This window comes from Pseudochaenichthys georgianus, unplaced genomic scaffold (genome assembly GCF_902827115.2).
Source record: "Pseudochaenichthys georgianus unplaced genomic scaffold, fPseGeo1.2 scaffold_607_arrow_ctg1, whole genome shotgun sequence".
NCBI classification, from domain to species: Eukaryota; Metazoa; Chordata; class Actinopteri; order Perciformes; family Channichthyidae; genus Pseudochaenichthys; species Pseudochaenichthys georgianus.
Genome location: NW_027263165.1, coordinates 87,169 through 113,969, shown reverse-complemented (window position 1 = coordinate 113,969; position 26,801 = coordinate 87,169). Strand labels below are relative to the sequence as shown.

General features: G+C 41.6%; 1 protein-coding gene across 1 annotated transcript in view; it reads left to right on the top strand.

Moving 5' to 3' along the window:
• amacr (alpha-methylacyl-CoA racemase) overlaps positions 1 to 21,697 on the top strand; it is a 36,362-nt gene extending 14,665 nt beyond the window's left edge. Inside the window, exons 4-5 of the mRNA XM_034079395.2 lie at positions 16,925 to 17,111; positions 19,611 to 21,697. Coding sequence (XP_033935286.1) covers positions 16,925 to 17,111; positions 19,611 to 20,020 — 597 coding nt within the window. The 3' untranslated portion in view covers positions 20,021 to 21,697. The remainder of the gene's footprint in view (positions 1 to 16,924; positions 17,112 to 19,610) is intronic.
• Positions 21,698 to 26,801: the final 5,104 nt, after the last annotated feature.

Here is a 26,801-nt window from a genome sequence, read left to right as displayed (position 1 = left end):
AAGGTAGTATTTAGAAGTGTTTTTGTGCATTTTGTGAATTTATTTTATATATTTATTGGACTCAAGAAGCGAAAACGTTCTTTGTTCAATTATGATTAGTCCTATAAGCGTAAAATGTTCCCATACTTTTTGAATCCAAATAAAGGTGTTGCATTATACCCTTATCATTACCATCATAAAACTTAAACATTTAAATGTTTTTATCATGTTAGTTAAACGTTTATGATAATATTGTGTAATTTCTCCAGCGCCTCTTACAATTTTTCAGTTTTTTCTATCCTCTTAGGCGCTGTTTACACGGGAACGAAACGGGTTGTATCCGCTACTTTTCTCTTTTGTATAGCCCGTTAGTTTACTCGAGGCTGTAACGGAACCGCGGAAACGGACCCCGCGAACGATAACGGGTCCCAAGGCGGGTAGATCTTGTTAGGAGATATAGGCTTAAATCTCCTCGCGTTCCTACAAGCTGTTATCTTACATGAAGGGAATCCAGAGCATACACTTAACCGTTTAACAATAATCCACTTTAATGGTAATATACAATGCAATACAATCAAATACATTACCATACACAATCATATCGTATTATGTGTAATGTCAGGAGTTTGGCCTACTCCTGGCTCCTGCCCACAGGCCACCACGACCTCCTGTCCCAGCGACGCGTGAAGAGAGAGACAGAACAGCAAGCTGGATAGGCTTTCATACCAAATGATACAGGAGGGGGTGGAGTTTAAGGACAACTGGTCCAGTCATCTCATATAAACACCTCTGACCCTCACTGTCTCCTATTTCTGCAGCCTCTGCACCGACACACATCCCCCATCACATTCCGAGACCACAGTGGGGTCTCGGTCCAGCTCCCCCACAGCAATAAAACCCTTACCAGCCCTTCTTCCTTTGTCCTCACAAAACCACATGTTAGCAGGCCCAAAACCAGCCCAGTTGTCTACACAAATCATTTTCAAGTTTCTTCACAGTTTGCACGAATACATACAAATATTTCCTTACAATCTGCAAACGGAACGCTCTGGGGGGCCAAACGGCTCCGTGTGTACGCCCTATACGATCATTTCCTGATAACGATGAAGCCATAGCCCCACCTCTGCTGCTCACTGCTCTAGCATGGTCAGTAGCTACTTACCATGCTACAGATGCTAGTGCAAAATCTACAGCTCCTCTACCACAACCATCAGCAACAAGTGGACATGGAGAACTACATGAACTATGTTGCTAAATCCACCGCGGAGAACAAACAGAAGGGCAACCATGGCAACCATGCTCGGGGGGGTCTTATTCGATGCTTTTGGTGTATTTTGTGGCGTCTCCAGCGGGTTGAGCGGTCTCGTGTGGACGGATATGTTATTGAGCCGTATCCGTGTGAACGGAAGACTTTTTTGAAATCGAATTCGGTTCGTTTGCGTTCCCGTGTAAATGGGGCCTTAGTCTCCCGCACCAAACACCCAAATTAAAAAGTTAGTAGCCAATTAAACAAAAAAGGACACATATGGAGAAATTACTCAGATTTTTACTTGAGTAAAAGTAGTTATACCACAGTCTACAGTCTACAAGTACTCAATGTAACGTAAAAGTCCTGATTTTAAAGTCTTAATTAAGTAAAAGGACAGAAGTGTTATCAACAAAATGTACTTAAAATACCAAGGGGGGCCAGTGTGCTCTGATTGGTTAGCTGGCCGGCTCTGTTGTGATTGGTCAACCGCTTAGAGATGTCCCGCCCCTTCGCCGATCACGTGCAATGTGTTGGAGCGCTAGCCAATAGAAGTGCAAGTGTTACAGAGTGATGTCACTATGTTCCGGAAGTAAACAAAGGAGTACAATGGAAGTGATTCACACAGGGAGTGAGATAAACAGGGATTTTATATTTTGCAGACCATTTACATGCACTAAAACCTATAGAACACACTACAGGAAAAACTAAATATGGACCTTTTTAAATGCCGTTGTCTTCCAATCTTCATACCTCCAGAATTTATTTTATTTATTGCGACCTGCTCAGTTGCACTATAACAACCTTTCGAAGTCTCTTTCCTGCCTTTCAAGCATCAATTTTCAACACAGTGTGAGTCGACTCTTCAGTATTTTCATTCTGAGAAGCACTCGTGAGGAGTTCTGACCTTTGAGTCTTTGTTCTCCCCCTTAGAGATAAACTGTTTTCTTTCTGCCGGAGCACTTTTGTTATTGTTCTCATTATTTCTTCTTATTTTTCTCGACTGAAACCTACTGACAAAAACTCACTATAGGAGAGGGAAAACCCCACAAAGCTGAATAGGGCCTCTTTAAGATAGATAGATAGATAGATGGAGAGATGGATGGATAGATGGATGGATAGATATATGGATGGATGGATGGATGGATGGATGGATGGGTAGATGGATGGATAGATATATGGATGGATGGATGGGTAGATGGATGGATGGGTAGATGGGTAGATGGATGGATATGGATGGATGGGTAGATGGGATGGATGGCTGGATTGGTCGATCGATGGAATGATCGGATGGATGGGTAGATGGACTGGATGAATGGACTGGGTAGCATGGATGGATGGATGGGTAGATGGGTAGATGGATGGGCTATGGCTCGATGGGTAGCTGGATGGATGGATGGATTGGGGTCGCTGGCTGGCTGGATGGGTAGCTGGGTAGATGGATGGCTATGGATGGATGGTTTCGATGGATTGCTGGGAATGGGTCGATGTGGCTGGATGGCTGGGAAGATAGATGGATGGATGGATGGAGGATAGTTAGATAGATGGGTCGATGGATGGATGGAGGATGGATGTATGGTAGATAGATAGGTAGATGGATGGGTAGATAGTAGGTAGATGGATGATGGATGGTGGATGGTAGATAGATGTTGGGTAGATAGATAGGTAGATGGATGGCATGTGTGATAGATAGGTATATGGATGGAGGGAGATTAGATAGGTAGATGGATGGATGGGTAGATAGATAGGTAGATGGATGGATGGATGGATGGGTAGATAGATGGATGGATGGATGGATATATGGATGGATGGATGGATGGATAGATAGATAGATGAGTTCTTTATTGATCCCAATTTGGGAAATGTTTGCATTGAAGCAGCATAAGAAACAAGGCTAATGTAAGAGAGAAAACAAGACCGGGAAATAATAATAATATATAATAAATATACATATATATACACACGTGGATTTTCTGCTGGAGCCCTATTGTCATTATTTCTTCGTATTTTTCTCGATTTGAAATTCTTCGTACCGACCAAAACTCACAGAAATGGCATTGACAGTTGCAACTTCCTCCCACCGTGTTGATGCAGTTCTCACAGCGTGGCAGCGTCTGGGCTCATTTCACAGCCACAGACCCTGCTGGCAGAAGCATGTGATCTCGCCTCAACACCAGCAGCAGAACCACGGGGAGGTCTGATAATTGAAAGTTGAAGCAATAGCGATTTTTTCAGCAGAGAAACGCACGAGACAACCAGCACTTATTTTAAAATGTAGGGAGGTAATGCAACAAGCACGATGAATGTTGCAGCACTTTAGGACTTCTATTATATTATAAAGAGGGACGTTATAATACTAGAAATGTAGTCAACAACAACAACACTATTCTCGCTACCAATACCACAACCAACTGTACTGTGTGTACTTCAATTTACTCTCCTTTATTTCTGTTTGCATACTGGTTTAGTTGTAATGTTTCCTTATTCAATATCTAAGAAAAATCAGAAACCCATACATTTACAGCAAAGAGGACGGTTCCCATAAAGGACAAATACAACAAGTAGACTCACTTATTAAATACAAAGGCAAGCACATATAATATAACAGTCAAATAAGTACACATCCACGGTTGCAGCCATTAATATCAATAATAAGCTGTACAAAAAGTAGTGTTTCATGTATTAGTTAGAAAAACATTAACTTAATTTATTCAAGTTTCCTGCAAAAAACTAAAGGGTACTAAACTACATTTAAACGTATCGCTATTATGTTCACCTTTCCCTTATACTCATCGATCTGACGATCTGAGTACTTCTACTTTTACTCAAGTACAATATCTACTTCTACTTTTACTCAAGTACAAGATCTGAGTACTTCTACTTTTACTCAAGTAGAAGATCTGAGTACTTCCACTTTTACTCAAGTACAAGATCTGAGTACTTCTACTTTTACTCAAGTACAAGACCTACTTCTACTTTTACTCAAGTACAAGATCTGAGTACTTCCACTTTTACTCAAGTACAAGACCTGAGTACTTCCACTTTTACTCAAGTACAAGATCTGATTACTTCTACTTTTACTCAATACAAGATCTGAGTACTTCTACTTTTACTCAAGTACAAGATCTGAGTACTTCTACTTTTACTAAAGTACAAGATCTGATTACTTCTACTTTTACTAAAGTACAAGATCTGAGTACTTCTACTTTTACTCAAGTACAAGATCTGAGTACTTCTACTTTTACTCAAGTACAAGATCTGGGTACTTCTACTTTTACTCAAGTACAAGATCTGAGTACTTCTACTTTTACTCAAGTACAAGATCTGATTACTTCTACTTTCACTCAAGTACAAGATCTGAGTACTTCTACTTTTACTCAAGTACAAGATCTGACTATTGGCTAAGACCAAGTCGTTTTTATCTTTTAAAGACTTAGAGAGGGTAATTAACGCTTTTGTGACATCGCGACTGGACTACTGCAACGCTTTGTATGTGGGCATGGATCAGGCATCCATAAAACGCCTGCAGCTAGTACAGAACGCAGCTGCACGTCTCCTGACTGGCCACAAAAGGCGTGACCACATTACCCCCACTCTGGCCTCACTTCACTGGCTTCCAGTTCGGTTCCGAATAGATTTTAAACTCCTTTATTTGTTTTTAAGGCCCTAAACGGGCTGGCTCCGGCTTATATAGCTGACTTAATCCAGCGATACACCCCAGCCAGAGCTCGAAGGTCTGCCGACCAAATGCTGCTGGTAGTGCCGAAAACCAGGCTAAAGACTAGAGGGCACCGAGCCTTCGCAGCAGCTGGTCCCAGGCTCTGGAACACTCTGCCCTTACCTGTGAGGTCGGCCCAGACACTAGGGGCTTTTAAATCCTCTCTAAAAACACACGTTTTCTCTCTGGCCTTTTAAAAGTGAGCAGAGCATGACATTTTTCATTTTGTATTTTAACTGTGTCTGCCTTTATATTTGTTGTTTTTAACTTAAATGCTACAAATTGCAATATGTTCCGTATATTTTTTATTCATGTACAGCACTTTGGCGCGACCGAAAGTTGTTTTAAAATGTGCTTTATAAATAAACTTGATTTGATTTGATCTGAGTACTTCTACTTTTACTCAAGTACAAGATCTGAGTACTTCTACTTTTACTAAAGTACAAGATCTGAGTACTTCTACTTTTACTAAAGTACAAGATCTGATTACTTCTACTTTCACTCAAGTACAAGATCTGAGTACTTCTACTTTTACTCAAGTACAAGATCTGAGTACTTCTACTTTTACTAAAGTACAAGATCTGAGTACTTCTACTTTTACTCAAGCACAAGATCTGATTACTTCTACTTTCACTCAAGTACAAGATCTGAGTACTTCTACTTTTACTCAAGTACAAGATCTGAGTACTTCTACTTTTACTAAAGTACAAGATCTGATTACTTCTACTTTTACTCAAGTACAAGATCTGAGTACTTCTACTTTTACTCAAGTACAAGATCAGAGTACTTCTACTTTCACTCAAGCACAAGATCTGATTACTTCTACTTTTACTCAAGTACAAGATCTGAGTACTTCTACTTTTACTCAAGAACAAGATCTGAGTACTTCTACTTTTACTCAAGAACAAGATCAGAGTACTTCTACTTTCACTCAAGCACAAGATCTGATTACTTCTACTTTTACTCAAGTACAAGATCTGAGTACTTCTACTTTTACTCAAGTACAAGATCAGAGTACTTCTACTTTTACTCAAGTACAAGATCTGAGTACTTCTACTTTTACTCAAGTACAAGATCTGAGTACTTCTACTTTTACTCAAGTACAAGATCTGAGTACTTCTACTTTTACTCAAGTACAAGATCTGTGTACTTCTACTTTTACTCAAGCACAAGATCTGAGTACTTCTACTTTTACTCAAGTACAAGATCTGAGTACTTCTACTTAAGTACCAGATCTGAGTACTTCTACCACCTCATAACACACCGAATACTGAATACTCTAATGTCCATGGCTTGTTTTCGTTCGTGACACTTCCTTGTAATTAGGAAGCCTCTCCGATCCAATGCCCAGACGCCGTCACAGGAACGCCATCTGCCTGAGAAGTCGTGATTCAGAGAGAACGGCTGCCATGATATGTAATCCTCCTCAGCTGTACACAAACAGTCAAATACATGCTACAAGTCGTATTATTGCTCTCCATTCAACCGTTCTCTCAGTAAACTGCAGCCATTCCCAGCATGCACTGCTTTGGGATGTTGGCACCGTGCATTTGGACACACATCCATCTAAATGCACACCTGTGAGTCATCTAAAAGCACTTAACAAAGCCATATATAACCAGTATTTCTATATTAATGTTAACAACGTGGACGCGGTTGCTCTCAGTGATGTCGCTGTAGCTCCATTCAGCCGCACGGAGCTTTCTATTGCTCATTGTTTAGCTAACAAGTTGCTTATTTAGTTGGCATCCAGTATTATAGCGTCTTTCTCTGAGAAACAAGGTGGTGGTTGTTGAAGGTTCTGCAGCATTCAGCAGCTAAAGAGACGGATGAGTGGGTGGTGGTGGAGGAGACCCAAACAGGAGCAAAAGCTCAACACATTGGTCTGAGAGGCGATGACACACCAATGGATTTCTCTCTGCGACACCGAACTGGATACAAACATCAGTTATTGCAGGTTTCCATGAAGGACCAACTGCACTACACACTAACAAGGACTCCATGGGCGTCACTGTGCATTGTCAAATCGTCTATCCAGTCTCAATAATTGCGAAGGCTGCAGCCATCCCAGCATGCATTGCATCAAGCCGTAGGCAATGTACATTACTCTCAGCAGAGGTGGAAGACACATTTAATCTAAATTCACAGCTGTGGGTCTTTTGAGAAGCACTTTTCAGGGCGAACAACGCCGTTTATTATCAATATCTCTATATTAACAATGTGGACGTGGTCTAAATGATGAATCTGTAGCTCCTTTCAGCCTGATGGAGCTCTGTATTGATTGTATGAGTAAGCTGTAGGCCAAGTGTAAGTGTTGGTTACCCTCACCAGTGTTATAGCGTCTTTATCAGATAAAAAAGGTGGTGGTTGTTAAATATCGTTTAGCATTGAGCAGCTAAAGAGACGGATGAGTGGGTGGGTGGTGGAGACCCAAAAAGGAGCTAAAAGACACAATATTGGACTTGCGTTCATTAGGTGTAAACAAACACAAAGGCTTCTAGTAAACACAATGTTGTTTTCTAACTACTTAACGGTCTAAACAAGCACCTGTACGAGCAAAAGCTCAACATGTTGGTCTGAGAGGTGATGACACGTCAATGTCTTTCTTTCTGCGACCCTGAACTGGACAGAAACGTCAGTTATTGCAGGTTTCCATGAAGAACTAGACACTAACAAGGACTCCATGTGCGTTGTCAAGTCTCGTATTGGCTTTGCTCAAAACATTTTAGATTGAAGAGGGTGAATACATAGCTTTTTCTTCTATGCAGTAGAAGAGATTGCCTTCTTAGAGCAACATGAGCTGGAGAGACTCAAAGCTTCTTCCTATAATTATAGAAAAACGATTTGCTTTGCAACACATCTGATGAAGTGGCAGTTACACAAGATGTTCTTTTCCTTTTGCAAAACAGTAATTTGGCCTCCGTGGTGGTCTGTGCTTTCTGAGTGCTTCAATGTTTGTTCCAATGTTTTCATGCCTGCTGTTTCGTTGCCACAAAAATTGATCTGAGTCACATTTCTGTTTTTGTGAATAGACCGGTGAGCTGCTTGGAAACTACAGGTTCAGGTTATTTATTTGTACCCGTAGGTAGATTCTGTTTGCAGAGAAAAAGACACAGGTTCCATCCTGACACTAAAAATAAACACAAACAACAGACGCATCTCTAATAAAGGACAAGTACAAGTATACCCTGCTCAACCACATCTCATGTCAGTATACTCTCTAAAACAGAGGTTTTCAAAGTGTGAGGCGATCCTCCCCGCGGATTTCAGAACTTCAGCTAACTTTATGGGAGCGGCAACATGGATCGATTTTTAGTTAAAGGTCACATGTCATGGCCATTTCCACTGATCATAATTCCATTGTTGAGGTCTACTAGAATAGATTTATACTGTGCAATTTTCCAAACTCACATTGGTTTCGCACAGCATCTCTGTAAAGTCTGTGTATTCACTCTCTGTCCTTAACGGCTCGTTGCAGCTCTCCCCCCCCCTCCCTGTGAGCCCAGTGTGCTCTGATTGGTCGGGACGTTGCGAATCGCGCTGAGCTCCGTGGAGGTGTGGTTTCCTTGTTTAGCGATACACAGCGAAACACAGCCAAACTCACCCTGAGCACACACAAAGTCACAGCCGAAGTAAAAACAATAAGTGTGGCTTGATGTTGAGGAAGAAAAAGGCTGTGAGAATGCGTCTGCAGAGAGAATTTCGCCGCGATCCCAACTGTCTGTTATCAGCCTGCAGCCAGGGAGGAGAGACCAGCAGAGCTGCCTGCACTGAGTGTGTGAGGAATTCCGTGGATTGGTCAATTTGGACCAATCAGCGGGGGCTTAACGTAACGGCTCCGCGGACGTAACGTAACGGCTCCACGGATTGGTCCATTTCGTTCCGGGGACGACATGACATCATGATGTCCCCGGAAGAATTAAATGGACAGTGACGTGTCTCCAACGAGGCGTTTTGGGGAGATATTTTCTGTGCTACAGGGTGTACTTTGAGGGTTTTGACTCTGCAGACCGTTTACATGCATAAAAACCTTCATAACACACAAGGGGACGGTGATAACTGGAAAAGCATGACATGTTACCTTTAAGTGACCTAAAGTGAGAGAGGAGACGGCGCTGGCAGAAAACGTCACTTGCACACTTTTGGCTGTCTGTGGAGACCGAGTTCCCCACCTCGCCAACAAGGCTGTAAAAGTGCTCATTCCCTTCACCTCCGCCCACCTGTGTGAGTGCGGGTTTTCTGCATTGACTTTGATCAAAAGCAAGTATCGGTCAAGCAGGGGCGGATCTACCGGGGTGGCATGGGGTGGCAACGGCCTCCCTAAAAATAGCCTTGCCACCCCGGTTGGCAGCTTTGTTTTGAAATAAAAGTTGTGGCTCATCGGACATTTATGAATGAAAAAAAAGCCTTGTAACCCCTCCCCCGGCGGGAGTGTGAGTGGCGGCGATTTCATTTGAACGGAACAACTCAAAACGAGAAGCATTCAGACTTATATGTATTTATTAGGGCCGGGACTTTAACGCGTTAATTAAGATTAATTAATTACACAAAAATGAACGCGTTAAAAAAATTAACGCATTTTAATCGCACTTATTTTTGCACAGCGGAACGTTTCTCACTGGATGAGTTTCAGGCGTACCGATTATACTGGAGCACCAACTAACGTTCATGACTTCAGCATGGGACTTCAAACAACAACAAACCACGGTGAACAATAGTCAAACACGAACGAACAAGCTGATGAGACCGCTTTGGTCGGCCCCGTGGATGGGACATTTTGTTTTAAAAAAACGGACGGATGGAAGCGTCGACAAGAGCACGGTTGTGTGCAAATTATGCAAAAAAGAATTTGCATATCACCGCAGCACATCAAGCCTAAAGTATCACCTAAATGCAAAGCATGTAGCAGCTAGCATGTAGCAGCTAGCGTGTAGCAGCTAGCATGTAGCAGCTAGTATGTAGCAGCTAGCGTGGACGTTAGCCCGACTCCGAGTGCAAGGAACCACACCCTGACCCAACCCACACTCAACCAGATGACTGGTTTCAGGGCCAGGATGAGTGAGTCCACGTCTGAGAGAATATCCAGCTCCCTGGCTCACTGGACTGCACTCGACTGTCGACCACCTGGAGTAAAGTCCATGTGGAAACTGCTTCTCACCGTTCTCAGGTCAGATATGTATATTTGATTAAAAATGCGATTAATTTCGATTAATTAATTACAAAGCCTCTAATTAATTAGATTAATTTTTTTAATCGAGTCCCGGCTCTAGTATTTATATATACAGTCTATGATTCGGACTCAAGTAGATGGAAGGAATGAGGTGTCTGCGGTCTACACTGACAGAGACGAGACTGTCAAGTGTGGCTGTACTCAGCATTGAAGCAAATCGCACTAAAGCTTTGGATCTTAATACGTTTGTGAGGCGTGTTGCTGAACAAGATGGTAATCGCCGCATTCAGCTGTAATAGGCAACTTGATGCTCTGCTCACGGATGGGCATAAAAAACTGTTAAGATGATGACCTTAATATTTTTTTTTCTTTGAGGGGTTCTGCCCCCAAAAAACTGTTTCAAGTCCTGAGAAAGTCAAATAAGACGGTGTGTAAAACTTCACTGCCCAGCCAAAAAAAATGAACCACTTTGATTTAACTAGGCCAGTAGGTAAGGACTTTCCACTGGATAATAATACCCCTGCATTATAGAAACAACAACACTTCTTCTTCTTCTTCTTCTTCTTCTTCTTCTGAAGCCTTCCGAGTAAATCGCCTGAACGCCTCCTCATCTCCACCGCTCCCATATTTTCTTTTGTGTTGCCATAAGTTATTCTCTCTCCGTTGGTGCGCGGGGCTAATAATGCTAATGCCGGCAAATAAAATGGGGGCTTCAAAAAACTTTCCTGAGTTTTAATCGCCGTGGTTTGCAATTCGCCCAGCCAATCAGAAATTGGTACTTTTTTCTCCCCAGGAAAGTCCCACCTCTCTAGCAGGGACCGAAAAGGGGCACTATCGGAACTAAGCGGGAAAAGTACGGGTAAAAGTACTCCGGTGTGAAAGCGCCTATAGAATGTTGATAATCTAGTTTCTTCCGGAATCGTTTCAGCCATACGTGAAAAAAATAGTTTCCTTTTTTAAAAAACACCTTATTGGTTTCCCTTTGTATTCCTTTCATTGCATAGAATCTCATTATAGTTCAAAACTCAGTACGTTCTGTTTTTTAAGGAAAATTTGATCTGGAATAGTACTTTAACGGAGGTTTGATGCAAATAATTTATATTCTCCTTTCAGCCTTACATGAGAACAAAAATCTATCTTGAACTCTACGTCTTCTTCTTTGAGCGCATTTAAAAACCTCGTTCCTTTCATTCAAGCGAACACCGTGATTGCATTTCAGATTCATTGTACTATTTCTGTATGTACTTGAACCCTCTATAGTACGTCAGGCCAGGTATGTGTGTGTGTGTGTGTGTGTGTGTGTGTGTGCCACTCTTCAATGGCATTGTTGTGTTGTCCTCGGTGCACTTAGGCGGCTTTCTTTACAAGTGTATGTGAAGCATCTATGCTTTTTCTTTCATTTCAAACATTGTAATTTATATTCATTAAAGGAATGGTCCACTCATTAGATAATTAATCAAAACTTCAGTATTTAGTGAAACATTATGTTTAAACCATACCCTGAAGAAATCAGCGATATTCCCCGGTAAATAATGATTTTATAGCTCTTTTTTATCAAGACCTGTATATTCCGTCTGGCCGCCGCCATGTTTGCCATTTTCAGTAGTCACGTGATGGTCGTGACGTCATCCATGCGTTCACTTTGTCAACACACGGAAACATGGCGGAGTATTTGAATTCGGACTCGTCAGCAGAGGAAGAAGTTTTGACCAATGTGAAGAGATTGGATGGGGGAATTCAGCCATACATATCAGTATGACAATACGACACCCTCTGTCCTTAGACCCTCACATCGTACAAGGAAAAACTTCCGAAGAAAACCCACAGTTTAAAGGGAACATGGGAGAAACCTCAGGGAGAGCAACAGAGGAGGGATCCCTCTCCCAGGACGGACAGACGTGCAATAGATGCCGTGTGTAAATTGAAAAGATAATACATTTGCAACATAGGTAGTCCAGATGTTTGGAAATGCATGTGTGTATAATGGGAAGATGATATAAGATACTATATGTATGCATGTAGTACCACCCTTGCTAGCGATTCCCTCTCTAGTTTAGCATACTCAGCTTCGTTGTCCCTGGCCATAGAATCACGATTTTATGGGGCCGGAAAAACTGGGGGAAAATACACACTAGCCGGTACTACGCTATATGGAAAGGCCACCAAAAACTGGCCTGGCCTGGACGCTAAAGGACGTTAAAACGGGGCTAGCCGCTGCAATGGAAATGCGCTATACCATACCTTACTCCGAGCACTACTTCTGCTCCTCCGTCGCTTCACACTTGCAGAGGGCGATTTCTCAACTGGCCTTACTGGTGTCCTGGTCGGTGATGACACCAGAAAGACCGATGGTACTGCATCTCCATTGAGTAATGGTTGTTCTTTAAATCCCATGTTATGTTTGATCATACTCTCAGAGTAGTCGTCCGGAAATGTGAAATGTTCGCTGCATACATGAGCCTGTAAATCTCTCGGTTCGGGCCGGCCACATTTCGCTAGCCACTGCCTCCGAATGTACTTCTTATGCTTACCTTTTGGCAACAGATGGAACCGAGCATTCCGTGGATTGTTCCTATCAGAATTGTGGCAATATTTCGCGATACAGTGAGGCATATTTGAAGAGAGAAACTACAGTAAATAACATGGAGATCAACGTGTCTTCGAAAACCAAACGCATGGTTTACGTCACGTCCGGAAAATGGCGGCGCCACAGTGTTGATGTTATTTCGGTATATAATCAGTTTAAAATCACTGATAATGTCGTCGGATAAAAAAAAAAAAAGACTGGCAGAGACTGGTCTGTTTTATCGGATGATAATTATTTAAAAATGAGTGTCATGAGCATACCATTCCTTTAAAGATTGATTTCAGGACGAATTAACATTCATAGCTTTTGTGAGATTAATTCAATAACCCTATCGCCTCTAGGGAAATGTATTTTTCATAATATGAAAGATGAAGAGAATCTGGTTTACATATTCTCCAGAGTTTACCTTTAAAAAGTCCTCTCCTGCTGATGTGCAGGTGTATCTCAGTATGTAGTGTCTCTACTTTAAAGAGTCCTCTCCTGCTGATGTGCAGGTGTATCTCAGTATGTAGTGTCTCTACTTTAAAGAGTCCTCTCCTACTGATGTTCAGGTGTATATCAGTATTTAGTGTCTCTACTTTAAAGAGTCCTCTCCTGCTGATGTTCAGGTGTATATCAGTATGTAGTGTCTCTACTTTAAAGAGTCCTCTCCTGCTGATGTTCAGGTGTATATCAGTATGCAGTGTCTCTACTTTAAAGAGTCCTCTCCTGCTGATGTTCAGGTGTATATCAGTATGTAGTGTCTCTACTTTAAAGAGTCCTCTCCTGCTGATGTTCAGGTGTATCTCAGTATGTAGTGTCTCTACTTTAAAGAGTCCTCTCCTGCTGATGTGCAGGTGTATCTCAGTATGTAGTGTCTCTACTTTAAAGAGTCCTCTCCTGCTGATGTTCAGGTGTATATCAGTATTTAGTGTCTCTACTTTAAAGAGTCCTCTCCTGCTGATGTTCAGGTGTATATCAGTATGTAGTGTCTCTACTTTAAAGAGTCCTCTCCTGCTGATGTTCAGGTGTATATCAGTATGCAGTGTCTCTACTTTAAAGAGTCCTCTCCTGCTGATGTTCAGGTGTATATCAGTATGTAGTGTCTCTACTTTAAAGAGTCCTCTCCTGCTGATGTTCAGGTGTATATCAGTATGTAGTGTCTCTACTTTAAAGAGTCCTCTCCTGCTGATGTTCAGGTGTATATCAGTATGTAGTGTCTCTACTTTAAAGAGTCCTCTCCTGCTGATGTTCAGGTGTATATCAGTATGCAGTGTCTCTACTTTAAAGAGTCCTCTCCTGCTGATGTTCAGGTGTATATCAGTATGCAGTGTCTCTACTTTAAAGAGTCCTCTCCTGCTGATGTTCAGGTGTATATCAGTATGTAGTGTCTCTACTTTAAAGAGTCCTCTCCTGCTGATGTTCAGGTGTATATCAATAGGTAGTGTCTCTACTTTAAAGAGTCCTCTCCTGCTGATGTTCAGGTGTATATCAGTATGTAGTGTCTCTACTTTAAAGAGTCCTCTCCTGCTGATGTTCAGGTGTATATCAGTATGTAGTGTCTCTACTTTAAAGAGTCCTCTCCTGCTGATGTTCAGGTGTATATCAGTGTGTAGTGTCTCTACTTTAAAGAGTCCTCTCCTGCTGATGTTCAGGTGTATATCAGTATGTAGTGTCTCTACTTTAAAGAGTCCTCTCCTGCTGATGTTCAGGTGTATATCAGTATGCAGTGTCTCTACTTTAAAGAGTCCTCTCCTGCTGATGTTCAGGTGTATATCAGTATGTAGTGTCTCTACTTTAAAGAGTCCTCTCCTGCTGATGTTCAGGTGTATATCAATAGGTAGTGTCTCTACTTTAAAGAGTCCTCTCCTGCTGATGTTCAGGTGTATATCAGTATGTAGTGTCTCTACTTTAAAGAGTCCTCTCCTGCTGATGTTCAGGTGTATATCAGTGTGTAGTGTCTCTACTTTAAAGAGTCCTCTCCTGCTGATGTTCAGGTGTATATCAGTATGTAGTGTCTCTACTTTAAAGAGTCCTCTCCTGCTGATGTTCAGGTGTATATCAGTATGTAGTGTCTCTACTTTAAAGAGTCCTCTCCTGCTGATGTTCAGGTGTATATCAGTGTGTAGTGTCTCTACTTTAAAGAGTCCTCTCCTGCTGATGTTCAGGTGTATATCAGTATGTAGTGTCTCTACACTAAAGGGCCTCTTTAAATTAAAAGGCAAACAGAAGTGAGAACCGAACAGAGAGAAATTATTCCTTCTAATGTAATTAGAATTGGCTCCAAAATGAGTTCCCGTGTTTAAGCGAGGTTTGGCGTCTGAGTGAAAACATTATTCCTTTATTCTCGTTGCCCTTGGTTTCGACAGCCAGGGTTGTAAAATGTCTGTTATTATGTATAGATAATATATATAATGGGAGCAACGCCTTCTACAGCCCTGAGCGAAGGGTAATATATGCATTACAATCTGATACCGACCCCACACACATTCTGCATTACATGAATGCACAGCATGTCAACAACATATTGGTCTTTTTGAAACACGGGGCTCACAGGGAGGGGGGGGGGGGGCAGGAGCTCCAACAAGCCGTGTAGGACAGAGAGTGAATACACATACTACACAGAGATGCTGTTTGAGAAACCAATGTGAACATTGCACGGTATAAATCTATTCAGACCTCAACAATGGAATTCTGATCAGTAGAAATGGCCGTGACACGGGACCTTTAATAGGAAGGATTGAACATTAGGCTACTTTAAACGATCCCATCAGTAGACGTGTGTATATCACAAATAAATATATCATCCAATTCACTTCAAATGTTAGCTTATGACGCATTATCTTCTATCATGATATGCAATACAAAGCCCTTCATTCCTCCTTCTCTCCTCAGGTTAAAAACGTTTAATAGGAAGGGTTGAACATTTGGCGATTTTAAATAAAAGTCCCATCAGTTGACTTGGTAGAACAAATAATCACAGTGAAGGCATCTCGTTGCTTTTGGCCGGTCCCATTATTCAATCCAATCTGAGTTAACTTCAAATTTAGCTTCGGAGGCATTTATTTGTATTTTTTCAGGACAGGATGTATGAGTACCGAGAAGAACCGGTACTCCTCCATCTTGTGACTGTGTGTGACTCCCTCTCTTGATATCAGCGTGTGAAGGACACTGCTCAGGAACTAGTATGTGATGACTCCTTCCCTTCTGGAGAGGATCACTGTTCCCTCCTAACTAGGGGAACAAAGGGAAGTAACAAAACACCCAAATAACCGGGCGAGAGGAAAAGGAGAGGATCCTACTGAAGCCACAAAGTGATGTTTTAATGGACAAAAGACAAAGGGCTCACCAGCCAACTTGCAAACTAAAATAAACAATACACGAAAAGGTAAACTGGAGCACATCTAACAATTCACAAGAACACACGTAACAATCACAAATACATGGATCCTGAGATTCAAGCTCGAGCCGGGGACCAGTGATTATTAAACATTTTAAGTATTCAGAGAAATACAGAATGTTGAGATTTTGAGAGAAAGTCAGTATTTTTAGATTTTGAGAAAAAACTCAGAATTTTGAGATTTTGAGAGAAAGTCAGAATTTTAGAAAAAAGTCACGATCTTTAGAAAAAAAAAAAGTCAGAATTTGAGAAAAATTAAGAATTTTCAGATTTTGAGAAAAAAAACAACATTTTGAGAAAAAAGTCAGTATTTTTAGATTTTGAGAAAAAGTCAGAATTTTGAAAGAAAGTCAGAATTTTGAAAGAAAGTCAGAATTTTGAGATCTTTAGGAAAAATTCGGAATTTTAAGATTTTTGGTAAATGTTGGAATATTTAGAGAAAAGTCAACATTTTGAAAAAATACAGAATTTTGAAAAAAGTCAGAATTTTGAGATTTTGAGAAAAAAGTCAGAATTTTGAGATTTTTTGAAAGTCAGTATTTTAGAAAAAACTCACGATCTTTAGAAAAAGTCAGGATTTTGAGAAAAAGTCAAAATGTTGAGAAAGTCAGGGTTTTGAGAGAAAACGAAAATAAAGATGTATTGATTACTAGAAGAACCGGTATTCCTCCATCTCGTGACTGTGTAACTCCCTCTCTTGGATATCAGTGATGACTACTTGATGACTACTCTCTTTCTTGCAAGGATAATAAATACATGGATCCTGATATTGAAGCTCAAGCCGGTGACGAGTGATAACAAAAACACAGAGCCTTCTCCTCCTTCTCTCCTCCTTCTCTCCTCAGGTGGAAGGAGCAGCGTACATGGGATCGTTTGCCTGGAAGTCTCAGAGCATCGGGATGTGGGTTCGCCCTCGAGGAGAGAACATGCTGGACAGCGGGGCGCCTTTCTACGACACCTACCAGACCTCAGATGGAAAATACGTGGCCGTGGGCGCCATCGAACCGCAGTTTTACACTCAACTGCTGAAGGGTTCGTACTGCGCAGAACCGACAAACGGTTATATAATGCTGCTCTTATGAAGCCCCTCCTCAGACCCCTTTATCGGAGGACACACGGTGGAAGTGCTGAACGAATTTGGGTTTAAATCTGAAGAAATGGAGCAGATGATGACACACGGGAGGGTGGTGCAATCTAAGCAAAGTTGTAGACCTTAATTTTGCATCCACCATTTTATGAGTGTACCAAACAAGGATCTTGTATTAAGTCTGTAGAATGCTGTTTGTCGGCCGGGAGAAAAACTTCAGATATATTTACATATTTTTGCTTTTTTCAAATATTGCGACTTCATGCTCATTGCGACATATATGGCTCCTTATTTTCATCTGAAGTAACAGACAGAGAATCAGCACTTTTGAAACAGAGGGGATTATGGGTAATGCTACAATGATCTGTTTGGTGTTCGGAGACAGGCTCTGTATATATCTGAGACCTGTGATGAAAGACAGTATAAGAGGAGACCTTTAAAGTAGTACGTGCAGACTGATGCTTAAAGGTCACCTATCATGCTGGCTCTCAGATATATACAGATATATAAAAACATTTCTATGAAGGGTTTTGCTCCAAACACCAAACAGATCATTCTAGCCATGCCTCATATCCCTCTATTTCACTTCCTGTTTCTAAAGTGCTGATTTGGGGATAAAGCTTTAAAGAGGAGGGGTCTGAGCTCATGCGGGACCCGGCAGTAGTGTTAATTTCGTTGACTAAAACTATGACGAAATATGTTCGTCAACGACCTTCTTTTCCATGACGAAAACGAGACGATGACGAGACGGCACCGACGGCAGTAAACAATAACTGTAACGAAATCATCATGCAATATCGTTGACGAAAAGTGACGAGACGAAAATGTAGTTTGCTAAATAAAAACTATGACAAAATCTCTCTTTACTTTCGTTGACGAAAAATGAGGAGACGAAATATTATCAAAGATAACGTTACATCTCTGATAGTCAGTTTTTCTCCCAGCAGTTCTATTTCCGGTGCTGCGGCTGGGCAGCAGCTGTGTGTCTGTGCTGCGGCTGGGCAGCAGCTGTGTGTCTGTGCTGCGGCTGGGCAGCAGCTGTGTGTCTGTGCTGCGGCTGGGCAGCAGCTGTGTGTCTGTGCTGCGGCTGGGCAGCAGCTGTGTGTCTGTGCTGCGGCTGGGCAGCAGCTGTGTGTCTGTGCTGCGGCTGCGCGCGGCGGTACATTTGAATTACACCGGGCAGCGGCACACTGTCAGGAAGACTCGTGGTCTAACTCGTGGTCTAACTAACCTTATTCAACAGAAAATGAAATGGCAACAACAGGGCTTGGGAGCAGTGGTCGCACTCGCGTTAACCGAATACCCCCCGTCAGCGCGAGTGAGTGATACATTGTGCACTCTACGGGTAATAATGGATTATGACGGAAATGTTACGATCCTGTCCGTCAAAATGACTGACAACGAAAAAGTCTAAAGCCACCACTGCTTGGGAGAAAGAAACAATGTGATATTTGGGCCCATTTTCGCTACAATGAGGCGGAGAAAAAAAGCGAATGCATTGTTTCATCAGAAGGGAAGCAATGTGGCCATAACACCACAAACCTGACCAGATACTCTCTGCAGAGCTGCTTTCTAATCAACCTGTGTTTTTCATCAAATAAGGACAAGATATAATCCTATTGTGAAATATGTTTGACTAAAATGACGAATTATTGGTTTTGGCTAGACTAGTTTGACTGAAATGTTCTATATAATCTGATGACTAAAAAAGACTCAACAGTTTTCATTGACAAAAAGTAGACTAAAATAATTAGTTTTCTTTGACTAAAATAAGACTAAAATGCTCAGACTTTTAGTCGACTAAATCTTGACTAAATAAAAACAGGATGAAGGTGACTAAATATGACTAAAACTAAAAATAACATTTCACACAGGACTAAAACTAAATTAAAAAATAGCTGACGAAATTAACACTACCCGGCAGCTACCGTCTAAACTAAATGCTGCCGTGATGAAACGCCATATCATGGATTATCAAAGCTCTGAAACAGTCTGGAGCTCAAAGGCTTTCTCTCTTGCCGGTTAAACCACCAGGTGAGTTCCTTTCTACTTCCTGCTTCTTCACACACATGCTCTCCAGCACAGGTTAGCTCTGAGTGTTAGCGATGCTAATGTAAACACCGACCATATTACGCCTAAACAGTCGGGCATTGTTTCTGATAGCAGCGTTTCTGATTGGCCCGTGGGTCCACATTTCAGATGTTACGTCATATCGGACGCAAATCTGGATCAGCTCCGTTGTTCCCCGTTTTTAGAGATTTGGGTACGGAGGAAAAGAGAGAGGGTTTTATTTCCTGACGCTGCGTGAGTTCCCCCGACACACCGGGGACACAGCGGGGACACACCGGGGACACACCGGGGACACATGGTGATGTAGAGAAGACATCACAAAGTGCATTTTGCATGATAGGTCCCCTTTAACATTTAATGTCCTCTTCCTATAGGCTTGGATCTGGACCCTGGATCTCTTCCTCCTCAGATGAGCTTCACTGATTGGCCGGAGCTGAGGCAAATCTTCACCGAACGTTTTGCTTCTAAATCTCAGGAGGACTGGTCGCAGGTTTTTGACGGGACGGATGCGTGCGTCACACCTGTGCTTTCCTTCCAGCAGGTGAGCTCCCACCCTCACAACCAGGAGAGACACTCCTTCCTCACGGACTCTAACGGGGAAGAGAGTCCTCGTCCGGCTCCGGTTCTCTCCAGAACTCCTGCAGAACCGAGCCTCTCCGCCGATCCCTTTATCGGAGAACACACGGTGGAAGTGCTGAACGAATTTGGGTTTAAATCTGAAGAAATAGAGCAGCTGATGACACACGGGGTCGTGGAGGGGGATGCAATCAAAGCAAAGTTATAGACCTTTTTGGGTTTTTTTAAAAGCACAATATGTTGATCTGCATTCAAGCTAATTTAAATCAGAGGTGTTGAAGCTGCTTTTGGAGAAAATAACTAATTACGATTCTTATTACTGATATCGCCATTGCGATATGATTTGCCGTATTAAAGGCAATTAATAAGTGTACCAGACGAGGGTTTTGTATCAAGGCTGTAGAATGCTGTTTGTAAGCCTCGGCAGATGTTTTTACATATTTTTGCGTTATTCAAATATTTCGTTATCTGCGATTTGGAAATTGCACAAGTCCGTCCATATTGTGCTTTTTATAAAATGCTCATTAATTGTGCAGCTCTAATAATAGTGCAGACACAAGCGCTGTCAGTTGTAAAAACAAAAGTATAGAAAATATATTTTTAATTATTATAAAATGAACAAAAAAAGGATAATAAATATAAAATCAAAACAAAATATTTTTGAAAAGTATTTTAAGAATAAAAGTAGAGAATAAATAAATAAATAAAACATATATTATCAAACAAAAAATAAGAAAAAAATAAATATACATTTCCCTTTTTAAAATGATTCGTAAATCTAAAATAAAATGACTACAAGAAAATGTATACAAAAAATGTACTCGTAAAACGTAAGCAGTATATCAGAATTTAAAGTGAAGAGCTGTGCATTGAATATACATGAGAGTAACACATGCGTCACTTCCGGGCAAAAAGTACGGCTCCGCCCACTTTTGGGAGAAAACAACGCTGTAATTTGAACGGCGGTCAATTCCAATTCTGAAGTTTTTCCCAATCCGATCAGAAATGTAAGAAAACCGTGGATTTTCTGATCTTCAAAGAGCCCGATTACGATTATGCCAGACAGGCAAAACAATTACATTAAATCATTGGAAATCGATCGAGACCGATTGTCGATTTTCAAATGATTGAATGTAATAGTTCATCATATCGTAATCGGGCTCTATGATGCTTTCTTATGAACTACATGAAGAAATCTAATAAATGTGGATCTGAATGCTTCTCCATCTGCTTCTCATTGCCTAACATTAATCGGATCCGACTGGGTTGTACTGAAGAGGTGTGTTTTGGTCAGTGTTTTGAAAGTTGGGGGGGTCGGTGCAGTCTCTGTGATGTGGAAGGGAGTTCCAGATTGTGGGGACGGAGAAGGCTCTGACCCCCCAGAGGGTGGGGGCGGCGACGGAGAAGGCTCTGTCCCTGAACATCTCCCTGAGCACAGCAGGTGATGTTGTAACAAAAATAATTGGTTTGCCATCGTCTGCCTATTTTCCAGGAAGTATTTATCCAATTAAATCAGATACTTATTCCATTTTCTGATGAGAGAGGCAGGGAATTGTGTAAAGTACTTTACCCTAACACTATTAAAGCATATATACAAATACATTTTTCTGAATAATTATTATGAATAATAATAAATTGTATTTATAGCGCTTTTCTTGAACCTCAACGCTCAAGAAAAGCGCTATAAATACAATTGATGTAAATCAAATGTCTACATTTCAAATATTTGTCCTGCTTTTTCGAAATCAATCCAAAGTTGCCGAACGCCTTTGACAGCATCATGTGATTTATTAAAAATGAATGTCATGTTGTGAATGTAAATGTAACCCCTAACTGTGAAACAATGTTGTAAAATAATCACAATAAAAATGCAAGTTTATCCTCATGGGTGAAATATGTGAAATGTTGTTACTATGAAGGATTATTTTTAAAGAGACGACTGAAAGCAGCAGCACTGAAATGACTTTAGGCGCTTTCACACCAAGTCTTTATTTCCTGGAACTATCTAGTAGATCGCGTTCACACCGGAATAAGTTCCCTGAGGGAGGATTACGCAAATGAAGCCTTCTTCTTCTTCTTCTTCTTCTTCTTCTTCTTCTTCTTCTTCTTCTTCTTCTTCTTCTTCTTCTTCTTCTTCTTCTTCTTCTTCTTCTTCTTCTTCTTCTTCTTCTTCTTCTTCTTCTTCTTCTTCTTCTTCTTCTTCTTCTTCTTCTTCTTCTTCTTCTTCTTCTTCTTCTTCTTCTTCTTCTTCTTCTTCTTCTTCTTCTTCTTCTTCTTCTTCTTCTTCTGGTTTACTGGCAGGCCGCAAAAAACTTCACGGCGTATACTGCCACCCGAAGTCCCCGGAGTTGGGGAAGGCTTCAGTAGAAGCTGAAGCCTTCAGAGTAAATCGCCAGAACGCCGACACCTCCTCATCTCCACCGCTCCCATGTTTTATTTTGTGTTGCCATAAGTTAGTCTCTCTGCGTTTCTGCGCTGGGCTGATGCTAATGCTAATAATGCTAATGCCAGCAAATAAAATGGCGGCTTCACAAAATGTTTCCGAGTTTTACGGGGCATGGTTTGCAATTCGCCCAGCCAATCAGAAATTGGAACCTTTTCCTCCCCAGGAAAGTACTACCTCTCTAGCAGGGACTGAAAGGGGGGGAAAAGTTTCCCGAAAAAAAGTTCTAGTTCCAGATCTTTTTGGTGTGAACGCAAAATCCCAGGAACTATCTGAACTATTCCTGGGAAAAGTACTCCGGTGTGAAAGCGCCTTATGTGACTGAACAATAAGATTAAGGGTTAATAGGATATAAAGCAGATTAGAGGTTTATTCCATTGTGCTTTTTACCATGAGCCTATTGGTTTTAAGCAGCATGGGGTCAGCATCAGGAATGGCACACCTCACAAAAGAAAACTCCAATATTTTAAGGATTTAAAGGTTTTATCATCGGTACGCACAATACAGTACCTACAGCAATGCAAATCTTTAAGGCTCCTCAAACAATGCAATTTATAATATACAAAACCACTGGAATCATTATATAAACAAGCACTCAAAACACGAGACAAAAAGCCGTTCCGGTATCATCATTGCCTCATTGTTAAAAAGTATAATCTGTTCAACTGGGAAAATCTCATAGTTTACAAAAATGTCTGCTTAGTTCATAAAATCACTCGTGGGTTGGCTGCTCCTCCTCCTCCTCCTCCTCCTCCTCCTCCTCCTCCTCCTCTGGCTGGCTGCATCAGCCTAAAGCCCACCTCAACCAGGGCTAGGGGAGACTGCACCACCCCATTTAGGAAAAGTGCATTTAGCCAGGCTCTCTTTTCATTCCACAGATCCCATCAATGGAATTCAATACCACCGTTTTTTTAGGGGTAGTTCCGGCTCAGGGCTACTTTTTCACCTTTTTTCTGGCCCTCCAAAATCGTGGTTCTTACCGGGCCAGTGACGGCCAGGGGGCTACAACTACAACAAAATGAACATATTTGACCGTGATTTAATTGTAATACACGTTTCAAAATAATGCCGAAGTAACAACACACTGATACCGGTTAGTAAAAACCATGAATTAATGCTTTGAGTCTGCAGACAGACGGCAGAGAAACAGCTTTAAAATGCGTGTTTTCTGAATGGAGATTGGCTAAGCTAACGCAGTATGCTCCGACCGTCCACACTCACAGCAACGGCCTACAGACATAAATAAAGCAGCGACTATCCTCCGTGACGCAGGCAGTCTGTGGTTTGTACTTGTTTCACTTCTGTCTAGTTTCTGACTCTTTCACACACAGTGACGTCACGAGCTACCCACAATGCAACACGCGCCATATATATATATATATATATATATAAATACGCCATTTTCCTGGAGGTGCTAATATCCTGGAGGTGCTAATATAAACAGCTAGCTAAATTAGCCAGGCAGAGCGCACTAGTTTTTTTTTCTGAATTAACGACCGAAGAAATCGCTGCGTGTCTTCGGATTTCATCTCTGGACTTGAGGGGTGTGCTGTAGGTCGTTACCAGGGTAACTAGAGCTGTGTGGGTCGTGGGATTGCCCTTACAGACTGATGCAGATGTATGGAAAAACGAAAGTGGCCTTCGTCGATTTTGGCTGCATCTACGTCTTTCTTCTGGAAACACCAGGTGAATACCCCACTTGTCACAATAATATTATCATGCCATTGCATACATGTGGTATTTTAGAGTTGACTAGATATTGATTAAGGCAATAGACTATGATATTCTGTACAGGAAGCTTAGCAACACCTAGACGGTGTACGGCTGCTTGCACCTCGCGTAAAACGGCGGATACCGGAAGTACGGTGTCGCGCTCGTCCCAATCCCGTATGTGTGTGTGAAGGAATATGAGGAGCTGTGAGTTTGAGTGCTAACAGCTAACGGCTGTGTTGTTTATCTGGGGTTCGCATTGAAGATGACGTCACGGCTCCGCCTACACTGCGTTGCTATAGTTACTGCCCCAGTTCCTAAACTGTAATGGAGACGCAGCATAAAGTGAGACTGGCCTACCAAGGCCTAACTACACCGTACTAAGCCGTGCGAGGCTGAATCCTCACCTTACTGTGTGTGTGTGTGTGTGTGTGTGTGTGTGTTGAACGTTTTCCTTATTATCATGACTTGCTCCTTACCTGTATTCAGTGATGTTGTCTATTGTAAATATGTACATTTTCTTGGTATAACAATGTAGTGATATTTGTATTCTTGCTTTTAGGATGCCTATCACCATCTCACTATCGCTGAAAACTAGCCTTTTGGCTAATTTGAGTACATTTATATGTTGATTAATGTACACTGTCCCTTGTTTTAAATAAATCAATTAAATTAAGTCATGTGATAATAATACTATTACAAATAATTATTTTGTATTTTTAAGTAAATTGCAGGAATAAGACAACCATATATATATATATATATATATATATCTTAATAGAATACACAGTATAATACATACTGTTTTTTGTAATAATAATATTACATTTAATCGATATTTATTATTCATTCTTATTATGCACATGTTGATGAACAGAATGTGTTGTCCGGCAGTGGCTCAGTCAGTAGGGGCTTGGACTGGGAGCCGGTTCAAGTCCCCGACCAGACCTAAATATGGAGTGTGAACTGCTACTTGGAGAGGTCACCTCCTGCCCTGCCGTGGTGCCCTTGAGCAAGGCACGGACACCCCCCTCCCCCCCCCCCACCCACTCCCCGGGCGCTGTACAATAGCTTTTGGTTTTATTAAATGTGCCAAGTGCTAGGACTGTCTCAGGGAAGACAGCTTTCAGATGTGCAGCTCCTCTAACTTGGAACAGTCTGCAAAAAGAATGGAACATTACCAAGCTAGTACCACGACATGTTTTTAAAGCTCGGTTGGATGCCACTCACTCAGATGCTGTTGGTTCCTGAACACGTGGATAGATATGTACATTGTAATCCCTGTACATGTTGCTGTGTGATGTCCTCTACTGCGGCTGGTCTCCCTTGAAAAATGGGATTTTACCTGGATCAATAAAGGTTTTGAATTGAATTGAATTGAATAGCTGCCCACTGCTCCTCGTACTCGACTCCTGGCACTCGGATGGGTCAAAAGCAGAGCACATGTCACCGTGTGCTCTGCATGAGAGACCATCAAAGAGGGGTTCATCCCTCCCAATCTATTCTGTTAACAACAGGTTGGAAACATTTATATAAATAGAATATTACAGAACGGATTGTAAAATAAATACTGTTTACTGTAATAATATATAGGCATGTGAAAAGGCATGCGCACGTCTCGGCAAAAAAGTGTCCAAATAAGGAACGTTGTTTTTACTTTAGCTTATCGATTGTTGAAGCTCCTCTCTGAGTCTCCAGGGAGCTGAAATGTGCACACAAGGTTAAAAGGTCACTTCTCCGCTGCCTCCGGACACGACGATGGATTAGATTTCCTCGTCCAACAGATTGTCTGTATAATAAGGTGTTTCCAAAATGGCATTTTAAACAATCGGCAGCTGCGAGGACAATGTTCTCCGTGCCAAAGACGTTCATTACTTTATACTGAAGACTTCTTCTGCGGCATTAGAGGATGGATAGAAACCCCACGGAGACGCAGGTGCTTCTTAATGTGCAGGAACATGAGCTATAACGTCCTCAGGCGGCAGCAGGTGAGCTCTTATATGTGGTATGCACGAGCCACTCAAACAACCTGAATACGTACCCAGAGTTCACGTGCGGTGATTGTCTGAAAAGCAAATGTGGACACTAATCAGAAATGAACGGTTTATCAGATCACACGTGGGTGTATTTCTGGGTGCAATGTGGACGATTTGGCACATTTAAAGAGGCCCTATTACGCTTTGTATTGTGTTATATAAGTGTTTGTGCATGTTAATGGTCTGCAGAGGCTAAAATCTCTCCCACACACACACCCTGAAACGCCTCCATTAAAGTCCTTTGTTTACTTCTGGAACATAATGGCATCAGTAGAGACGCTACATACTGATATACACCTGAACATCAGCAGGAGAGGACTCTTTAAAGTAGATCCACTACATACTGATATACACCTGAACATCAGCAGGAGAGGACTCTTTAAAGTAGAGACACTACAGACTGATATACACCTGAACATCAGCAGGAGAGGACTCTTTAAAGTAGAGACACTACATACTGATATACACCTGAACATCAGCAGGAGAGGACTCTTTAAAGTAGAGACACTACAGACTGATATACACCTGATCATCAGCAGGAGAGGACTCTTTAAAGTAGAGACACTACAGACTGATATACACCTGAACATCAGCAGGAGAGGACTCTTTAAAGTAGAGACACTACATACTGATATACACCTGAACACCAGCAGGAGAGGACTCTTTAAAGTAGAGACACTACATACTGATATACACCTGAACATCAGCAGGAGAGGACTCTTTAAAGTACAGACTAACTATACCTGTATATATTTTCTAATTCAATTCTGCAGTCTGTTTCCATGCAGGAATGCATCACC